Genomic DNA, 10,822 nt, shown 5'->3' with positions numbered 1-10,822 from the left:
GGGAAAGAGAGAAATAAAAGAAGAATACAGGACTCTACATTTGGAGGAGGAAGGAAGGATTGTAAAACACTCATCTGTCATACAGAGACAAATATCTGAAGCCACTTAGACACTTGGAACATCTCAGGGAATACAGAGCAGCAGGTAGAGCACTGCTGCAGACATTAACAATAGTCTTAAGAGGGAGGATATAATTTGGTTTTATATTTGTCATTTTATGATGTATATCAAATTGTACACAAAATACGTGCTTTATGTAAAATTGCAAGATAAAATGGGTATCAGAAAAACAAACAATAGAACTACAGAAGAAGAAAAATGGAGGACAGCAGCATCAAAATCGATAATGAACTTACGACAGGGTACCTGCAAGATTCATAAGAGCTTAAGAATTCTATAACTGTGCAGTTGCTTCAAGGGTTTTCAGTCATTTAAGAAAAATTCTAGAGGAAACATTTTTATTTCTGTCTGATTGATGAAGACAGTTCTAATTTTGATTTTATCTGGATGAGGGAAAATGTCAATGGAGGGATGTTTTCTGTAGCTGTAACTGACAGAGCCAGATAGAATTTTTAATAAAATGATATTACAGCCATATTACAGCAGTGTGAATCAAGGCCCACTCAAGGTACTTTTTCTCAGCAACTTCCTAGTAAAGTAGTTCAGCTGAGTGCTTTTGAAAATCCCTTCTCTGATTTTCAAATAAAACCTTTGCTCTAATATAGCATGTTTCACCAAAACACCAGGATTATTTTGTTCAAACATGGCTGCCATTGTCCCCATTTTATAGATGGGATAAAGGATAAACACTTAAAAACAAGCAGCACAGAACCAACAAGTTGTACCAAGATCTCCCAGCTCAGCCCTGTGTTCTATTCATTCTCTTTAGTTTCCAAAGAAGTTTTTCATCTTTTAACTATTTATTAACAAGTTTTGCTGAATGATTGCAGATTTAATTTCCAGCTGTAGTTAAATGTATATATTCTTACTCAGCTCTCAAGGGTACTTGACAGTTTATGGATTTTTGTATGAAAATTTGAAGAAACCTTGAAGAAAGCTTTCTTAAGGTTTCCTATGTCCCAAGACAAGTATTCATTTTACTACATCATAAATTATGTAAAATTCTGTTATTAAAGAAACACTGCACTCTCAGGTGAAGCATATAATATTTGCAGTACTGGCTGTAAATTACCTAGGAAAAGATTCTTTTAGACAATGTTTACCTCCATCTTCTAGCCAGTCTAACGTGGTACGTCATAAAGTCAGCTTCACAAGTGTTTTCTGTCTAACTGAACAAGTATACCACACGCTGTTGTAAAGGTCCTAACATTTGATTGAGTTGCCAACATTTGTCAACTGAAAAGGATTTAACAACTTTCCCATTAATAATTATAAATGAATCACAGCATACACTTTTCTATAGAGCGCTTCAAAAGAGGAACTGATGTGCATTACAATTAAATACACAGAAATGAAAACATTACCTCTCCTCCTCTGTAAACCCTCTAGCTCACCAGTCTTCTTAAGCTTCTTCTTGGCACTGACTAGCTGACTGCTGTCAAACAGATGTGCTGGTGGGACACCACAAGAGTGCTGGACTCCCTTCTCCTCACTCTGACGTTTAACAAAGCTGTCGTTTTTCTCGAAGGATTTGTTATCATCTTCCTTGGAGGGCAAAGGTGGAGGCGGAGGTGGTGGAGGCAAAGGGGGTGGAAGCGGTGCTACAGTAACAGTCTCTGGTTGAAGCTCGTTACTAGTGAGTGGAGAAGTACTAACATGAGGCAGTTCGGAGATAACACCGTTGGGAGGTAACGAGGTATCTTGAAGTTGTCCTAAGCTTGTGGATTGCTGCACTTGCAAAGGTTGAAGTGCATTTTCCAATTCCACCACTTCACTTTTCTCTTGGATTTGTATGGCTGCTGGCAAAGATTGAGGCTGATCGACACAGGACACTGTGCTGGCTGCACATTTTCTTCTTGCATGAGCCAGCCGTAGTCTGGTTGATTTAAGTATTACTTGCCCAGGGTACCGCTAAAGTGAGTAAGTTACTGAGAATTAGGTAAGTACATGCAATGCACTATTCTAGATTCTAAGTACCTGTCATTAGGGTTTGCCTTTCTGACAAGTAGAATTCATCTGCTGTTTTCATTCATTTTGCTCTGGATGTAAAACAAAGCAAATATATCCTCACCCTTATGCAAAAATGATCTGTTTTCTTAATTTTTATTCTTAGTTAAGCTACAATTTACATATGATTGGTCTAGTCAGGGATATACATGGGTTAGAACTAGGATTTCACTAAGAACCAGATTGTACATTCAAAATTGTTTTTTCTGGAAACTAAAATTCAAAATTCCCTCTTGCTTTCTTTTTCTAAAACTGGTCAATGTCTCCCTCTGCACCAAAGTCCTCTCTGACCTAATACACTGGCCTTAGATGTGAATGATACTGCTTAAAAAGGTATCTATAGAAAACATCAATCATTTTGAGACTTTCCAAACTATTTTTAATTTAGTTCTTAAATTTGCTGCCTCAATATCTGTTTTTTCATATTAGTTTCATCCAAAATTTAAACTGCTTCAGAAAGACAGGTTTAATACATTTTACACAATTATGGTAGGCCTAAAGCAATAAAGCTCACAACAATATAAATGTGCTCTTACATAAAGTCAGTTCATTAACAGTTGCTGGTTAAAATAAGTAAATTTGCTTTAATTTACAGAAGCTAGACAATTCAAAAGCCTTGCAAACAATGAGGACACGACAAGCGTACTGCTGAGCAAGACAGCTTTCCATTAAAGAAACGTCTCATACTAACATTTTTTAATGTATTCAGCAAAATCAAAAAAAGTCTCTGCCAATTAATACAGCCTCTGTTTTCTTGCACTTTCACCCCTTTCCTTATTCCCTCCTCTTCATTCCATTTCTACCCATTTTCTAATACTTCAATTGTAATAGGAAGGGGCAGGTATTGGCAGGTGTTCTAGCAATCAGTGGTAGTGGGGTTATGTCAGACAGTAATGCTCTTTGTGGGAAATACCAGTTACATTATACTTCTTTTAGGAACATTCATTAAGTGTCGTGTCACAATGTGTAGATGTAAGAGTGCACAGAAGCTTACTACAGTACTGGGAATGCAATGGCCAGAGGAATTAATTACCACCAATGCCATATGTTGTTGTAAATTTTCCAAAGAACAGTTAACTGCATAATGACAAAGAATAGCTAATAGCGTAGTAATAGTCCTGGAATGAGTGAAAATTTCTTTTGCAAGAGAAACTGGTGGAAAAGAAGAACTCTTCTTCTGTTACCTGTTTAAATGTGCGAAGTCTGTCCAGTGTTTTCTGTCGTTCCTGACTAACCCAGGAGCTCTTTCTTTCCTCTTCATCTTGTAATTGATCTCGCTTCTGAGAAAATATATGGAAAACATGTAAATATTACATCCAGTGCTATATTTAGCATCATTAAAAATGGAATTAAAATAACTCTACTAATTCTTAAGAATTACCTAACTATCTACTTCTCAAATAAACACATTTCTGAACTTCAAAACTTGGCCTTTGTCTTCCCCTTTAAAAATACTATGCATTTCATGTTTTATAATCTTGAAGAAATGCAAAGCTGAGTAAAGAAAGATTTCAATCTGGAATTGAAACACTTGAAGACTTGTTACCTTGAAAGATGAGAAATAAACTAGAGACGTGACAGAATATTATACGGAAAAAAGCCCCCTTAAATTAAAAATGGTATAAATTAGCCAGACGGCAAACCAATATCCATTTTCTCTTATTCCAAGAACAAAATGACAGTCCAAATTGCAAGGTTGCCCATTTAAAACATGTCATATTGGTATTTTCACAGTGCAAGACATAACAGAACTCAGTGCCACAAAGTTTTGAATCCAATACTGAGCAAATTAAGTAAACATTTTCATTACAATTTACAACAGTAAATGAAAGTTTTGTATTTGATTAACTTATGCTGTCATTATTTAATCCAGCTTGATTTTCTGTAATCTCACTTCAGTAACGGTCTGAAGCTCTTCCTTGCAGGTAAGACAGTTGCATTTTTTTGTGTTTGGGGATCTTACCTCAGTGAAAACACACATTTGGATCTACCTCCTTTAACCAGTCATCTGTTTTCACAAAACTTCAGCACTGTTACTGTATCTTTGAAACAAAACACTATTCTTTGGTCAAATTTATTGAAAGTGGATGCTAGCTATCAGATGGCAAAAGTCACTGTATGCAAGTTCAGACACCATCAGGAAAAGTGATAGAACAGGTGACTATACAGAAAAAACCCTAAGCAGAGCAGCAGTTTTAATTCTTAAATTATTCACAACATTTAGTATTACTTTTATAAGCTCATCTTCATCATCATAATTAAAAACGCTGATCACTTTTGTGAACTTTTATTGTCATTGAGTCAACACAAAAGCAGTGTCTGCCTGCCTGCCTTTTTCAGCAGTCAGCTAGTGGCCTGGTGTCCTTCACAGGGAGCCAACTCCTGTGATTTGGAAGGAAATAAGTACAGATGCATTAGGGAAGAGGAGAACATGTCTGAAAAATATTAAGGACGGGGAACAGGAAAAGGTGAAGAGGAATAGCAGCATGCGGTGAAAAGAAAGTAACGGAGCAATGGGGTAAAGAGGTTAAAATAGAAGCATAAAGAAAAGATTATAGCAAGAAGAAAGGATAGTTCTACCACCACACCTACATGTTACATATGCAATCAGATCAAGTTTCTCCTGAAGCAGTCTCAAATACAAGGGAGTTTCTTGTTTGTTTTGGTTTGGGTTTTTTGGTTTGGTTTTAAATACGAATAGTGAAATGGCAATCCTTATTTGGTTTCAGGTTTGGACACCCTTGAGGTTATCTTTTCAAAATCCTTCATGAAAAACAGTGGCTGAAAACCTATCGTGCAACAATAGTAGAAATTTTCAGGCACATTATTAACAGAAAAAAAAGACAAAAAAATTAACATAAGATTTTTTATATAATGCAAGTGAGCAACTCCATGAAATAAATAACAAAAATCCCTGTGGTGTTTGACAGACAAGAAAGTCCTTCAGCTTTGTCAAGTCTTATTTTTAAGAGTGATAAATGGACTACAATCCACACAGAAAATTCCTTTGCCTTATTGTAAGAACTAGGAAAAAAAAAAAGTATTTTTCTAAGTTTCTGAACGAGTATGCCAATATGTACTGTCTTTCACAAGTAGCCTTTTCATAAAATAAATTATGCAGCTGACTTCCTGGACAAATGTATCAATGTTAAAAATGTATAAAGACGAAATAGAATCACTTTCACTAATCTAATTGAAGCCTGAATTAAAGAGACTTGGATTTCAATGCATCTTTGTCAGTGATCTTTATTAAATATTGATACTATATCAGCTGCCAAGATCTAGCCCAGAATTCGAATATTCTTTAAGATAAAGTCTATTATGTTCACCACGAGTTAGACTAGCTAGCCTATTCTCTGCAATGAAACGGTGCAGAGAATCATGGAGCATACAGCTGGAACTGCATCTTTACACAACTCAATCCAAGCAATTTCTTTTGTAGTAAGAAGCAGAAGAACGAACTTATTAAGATTTGTGAATAAACATGTATGGTTTCCTTACTCATTTCAGCATATCTAACAGTGTACTTGGAGATGTCTGGAATAATCTATGTGCACGTGGTAACAAACTGCATGCAGCCTAACCCTAGCAGTAATCACTTAGACAGTGAACTTAGCATTAAGAACTGTTTTATTTGCTTGGGTTCAACATCATCCTAACACAGCTATATACTCCCCCTTACCCGCATAATATGATACAGAAATCCATGGTGCAAATGTCAGGGATACACACCATCTTTTTAGAACAGCTATCACTCTGAATGGTCTCCTAATTAACGTATAATGAGGAATGCAAGCTATTAACTAAAGGCTGAACTCAAGAGCAGAAAATTCAAACTTACTAGCTTAGCAGCATGGTGCATTTTGTATTCCTCCTCACTCTGGTGATGCTGCTGGATCTTCTCATTATGCTTTGCAATACAGATCTCCTGTAGAGACATAAAATGTTATCTATAAAATATGAATTTCAAATATCGATTTACAGGGTATAGTGTCATATTTAGCAAATAGCACTAAGAATTAGAAAAATAAAAATTACAAAGCCTATCTCAGACAAGCTAATTTAACCAAGCTAATCTAATTTACCATAAAATCATAAAATGAAAACAAAACCAAGCTAGACAAACCCAAACCTATTAACTGTCAAAAGAATACATACATGTAACAGCTGTTTGAAAAGTCTGTTCTATAATACCAGTACAAAAGTGGCAACAATCACCAATATGTCAAATACTTCCTAAAACTCTTGTCTAACTCTCATGTATCTGTATAGATGGATAATAACTCTCAAATATACTTCATATTTCTGTTTATGCAACTAGACAGCTTCCCATTTACAAATGTCAGTTCATGTTTTGCATGTACGATCTGCTAGCACAAACATTAATAAAGTTGTTACAATTTTATGCATGCACAAGCAGGTTCACCTATTATACTAAGTTCACATCTGTAACATCTGGTTTAAAAACAAGCATTTATGCCTGCAAATAACAAATGGTAAAAAAAGCACAAACCAGGCCATCTTACAACAGATGACAAGAAACAGGATGACACTCAAAGTTCTGGTAGATAATATAAAAAGAACTGAATTGAGTATCAATTAAAAGGCATGTGCAGGAATTTAGAGTAGCAACAAGTCAGGCAAGTTCATAGGACAATACTGAGGGCCAGGAAATCAGAGAGTACGGGCCAGAGAAATTAGGCCTGGTACAAGTACCCCACAGAACTAGAACAAAGTCAGATGTGTAGCAAGAAACAGATCTCATGGCTGTTGAAGAGAGGGCAGTGTTAGGAAGCAGTGCAGAATGTGACTGCAGCGAGAACACCAAAGTGATGGGCTTCCCAGATACCAGTCAGTTTGACTTACTGGGTGGAGCCAGACAGGACCTTTGCTGTTGAAAGCATTGGTTGGGGAAGCTGATGGAGTTACCAGGTGTCAAGCAAGATACTACAGAGTGGCAGAAAGACACAAAAACAAGGAGGAGAGGGATGGAAAAAAAAAACACCATTTTGGACACTTGGAAATGCAGAAAAAGCTATGTTCTCCTCCAAGCTGACTATGGACATACTGTGACCACATAAAAGGATAGCCAGTGCTCCTGTACAGGACAGAAATACTATGCTGTCTTGAATGTTTCTAAACAATAAGACCATCAATGTTGCTACCATATACAGGTAACTGACAAGAATGTAAGTTTCTGTGGAAATACTGTCCCAGCTTCCTCAGAGGTGTATATATATGTAGCTAAATCCTGCTGGGTTTTAAGTTTGTTTCTTAGTGGAGTTTTTTCCCTGACAAGAGTTCAATTAATACAGCTGGAAAAGTTAATCCATTTAATTTGTAACTGCGAAAGTACAAACTACGTCATTTCTGCATTTCAAAGACACAGCAATAGCTTCAGAATAATATAAAAGAATCTGAAAGACTTTTCATAATACTACTACTGATTCACCTTTATTTCTGTGTTAAATTCGACTAAAAGTCTTCTAAAATAATGAGGAATGTATATTACAAGATAAAAAAAAGTATTCTAAAATAATGAGAAAATGTATGTTAGGCTTGGTTTGGGGTTCTGACATGTCTCAAATTCTTGCGAGGCATGCTTTTATGAAACATTTTCTCTTTAGCATCAGCATTTAAATCATTCCAATTAAGAGCAATAATTAAAGATATTTTAAGTATGTAAAGAGGATAAACCAGACCAAAACATATTCAGTGCTGACTTTGTACTAATAAACAAGCTACTTTAATGTAATTAGATCTCTATGACTTGAAATAAAAAAGACTAGGAGGGTTGAAAACATGTTGCAGCACAGGATTAGAAACCTGAATCATCTTAACTAATTACAGAAATGGTCTAAAGAAAAAAAAAGGCTGCAATTTTATAGGGATAAATACAGGGCTCTACTTGTAGACAAGATTAAGTGACTGCAAACAAAGGATGAAGAAAAAAAAAACAGCCAGGTGTCAGCATTAAAGAAAATGATCTGGATGATTCTGGAAGATGACATAAGTTGAACATAAGAAGTTGAACATAAACCAGCAAACTCTGGCAAACAAAAAGAAAACACCACAATTGGGTGTATTGAGCAGGAATACAGCCTGCTGCACATGTGAAGTAGTCCTTCGTTCTCAGCACTGGGAAGGTAGGAGCATTTCGTCCAATGAGAGCCACACTCAAGAAAGATGTTGACCAACTGTATGGAATTGAGAGAGCATCAAGAAGTAATGTTCATTCCTCTTTTAATCATGTGACTGATTTCATGGTATCATATTGTACTTCTATTAAAGAGACAAAAAGGGAGAGCTGAGGAATGATTTCAGCCTTTGTCACTGAATAAGCTACATGTTTAAGTCTAGTAACATGTAAGATAGGTAAGGAGTCTGCTCTAGTATTACACTTCTCATTCCAGTGAGGCTTGCTTTCAGATCGAAAAGCATCCCAATTAAAAGGTTAGCTTGTCATTTAGTAAGCTCAGCATGTGCAGAAACCATGTTTTACTATAAGCATTCTGTGTGGTTATGCCCTTATGTTGTCATAATAATAATAATAGTATGAAAGCATACCAAGTAACCCAACACCAGCTGTCACTGCATCTACATAACACCTGTTTTGGCATGGGCTATGCTTTAAACTGTGAGCTTGCAAAGCAGTAAGGGTGTCCTATTAAATGGACACAACAGCATGTGAGGAAGCTTCCTAGATCAAAGCACATATTATGAACATACCCAAAAGAGCTTCACCAACCAGTTCCTTCTCCCAGTCTGTTCATGATACGGAATACTCTTCCTGGATGTAAAATAATTCAATTTCTTCACAACTCTATTTTTCCAAAGATATCTTTCTAGATGCCTTCTACACCATCTTTTTTACCTTGACTCTTTGCTATAAATCTAGTTCCCTTTTAAAACAGCTACTTGTTCCATATGATAACCTAATTAACACTACTGTGCAGCCAGCAGGGGGTAGAGTGGGATAACAATAGCGATACCATGCATGAAAATTCCACAACCACCTTTCAAGAAATAAGAGATACAGTGAGACCACTATTAAAATCTTATTTTTAATAACTAACTCACTGTCATCAACTCAGAGGAACATCAGGAAATCATAGCTTAACAAATGCAAATAGGTTTGTATAAAGAGTTTATACTCATGGTAGTACAGTGAAAGAACATCCACCTCTGTAAAACCATAAATTTAAAAAATGCTGGCTCAGTTATTCAGAATCACAACTGAGTAAGGTTTGTAACAAACCTTTAGCAAAAATTTCTAAATAGAAGTTTGCTACAATTATTCGACAATATCATAAAAAAATAAAAGCATCAACTGGAAGAACAGAGAGGGAGTTTCTGAAAAAACAAAATTAATAGAGACTATAGTCACAGAAGTTTGTAGTTATATTACATATAGTCTTATTCTATACAGAGTAATTGACTCGTATTCACTGGCTTATCTCCTCTACAGAAAAGATTTTCAAATACCCAGATGATGAAAAGACCTCCTCCAAAAAATAAAAACTGATGATACAGAATAATTTCCTATTGTTTTCTTAACAATGGTATCTGCTGCTAGAAAGGAGACATTCTCCCAAGGGAATCGTCAGGTGCCAAAAACCTAATAATGAACAAGGACTATAATTCCTATATCACAAGACTGTGATATACACAACTTAATGCACAGCTTGCTTTTTGTTTTCAACTACAGAATTAACAGGGTAAAAAAAAAAAAAAAAAAAAAAAAAAAAAAAAAAAAAAAACAAAAAAAAAAAACAGAAGAAAGAAAAAAAACACCCTACACATCAAAACCTCACCAACCCAATCCAAAACAGAATGCTTGTTTACAAGTCTGTTCTAAGATATTTTGCTGAAACAAGCATGGTCAGGAAGACAATCTGAAAACCATTAAGTAGACTCTCATCTCAGGTCAACAATAAATGTTTCTTAATTGAGAGAGACAGACAGACTTGGAGAAAGAGACTCACCACCTAGCATGTGCTTTCCAAATGCACCCTCAAACTCCATTCTTTTCTCCACTTAGTATTCAGTCATCACTGCACTCCTTCTCACCATCTAGAGTGTGCTTCTGCATTCCATGTGTATCTTTGTTCTGCACACTTAACTTAAACTACAAACTCTTCAGAGCAAAAACCCTCTTTTCCTCTGACTTTTGTCAAGTACAACTACCCATATGAGGCACTATAAATAGTGTTCATTAACAATGTTCTGCAATATCATTAGAATGGTCACTCAAGATACAAAGCTTGTTTATTTTTGAACCAAAGCCACAAGAGTCTTGATTTTCAGGTAATTACTAGCAAGCTTAGTACAGCTCTCCGTTATTCAGCAGTAATAAGAGCAGTTACAGTAAATACCTCTAACATAAATATCCATCAAAATGGCTATGTTCTTTTCTGCCCAACAAGTGCCACAAAATGGCATACAACAACGAATTCTGCCTATTCTTTTTGTTTAAATAAAAATCTTTCATTTCCCCCTGCAAGTTTAAATACACATTATTCTAATATGTGTATCTTTAGAAGCTGAAAGCTAAGTATCTCACTGTAGCACCCAACTACAGATAATGCTATGCTGGGAAATGAAATCACTAGAGAGCTGGAACTAGTTCTGAGAGCACTGTGATGCCATAGAACCACAGAATCATGGAATCATTTGAGCTGGAAGGGACCTTTAG

At 35.8% G+C, this 10,822-nt stretch overlaps 1 protein-coding gene across 1 annotated transcript in view; it reads right to left on the bottom strand.

Moving 5' to 3' along the window:
• The window catches only part of LOC104167482 (junction-mediating and -regulatory protein-like), a gene marked incomplete at its 5' end in the record, with an annotated part of 7,316 nt that extends 1,261 nt beyond the window's left edge, over positions 1-6,055 (bottom strand). The window contains 3 exons of the mRNA XM_009707760.1: positions 1,485-2,031; positions 3,312-3,407; positions 5,969-6,055. Of these exons, the coding sequence (XP_009706062.1) occupies positions 1,485-2,031; positions 3,312-3,407; positions 5,969-6,055 (730 nt within the window). The remainder of the gene's footprint in view (positions 1-1,484; positions 2,032-3,311; positions 3,408-5,968) is intronic.
• Positions 6,056-10,822: the final 4,767 nt, after the last annotated feature.

The sequence above is a fragment of the Cariama cristata genome, unplaced genomic scaffold (assembly GCF_000690535.1).
Source record: "Cariama cristata isolate BGI_N322 unplaced genomic scaffold, ASM69053v1 scaffold36839, whole genome shotgun sequence".
Classification (NCBI taxonomy): domain Eukaryota; kingdom Metazoa; phylum Chordata; class Aves; order Cariamiformes; family Cariamidae; genus Cariama; species Cariama cristata.
Note: the sequence above shows the minus strand (reverse complement) of the source record. Positions and strands in the feature narration are given on the sequence as shown.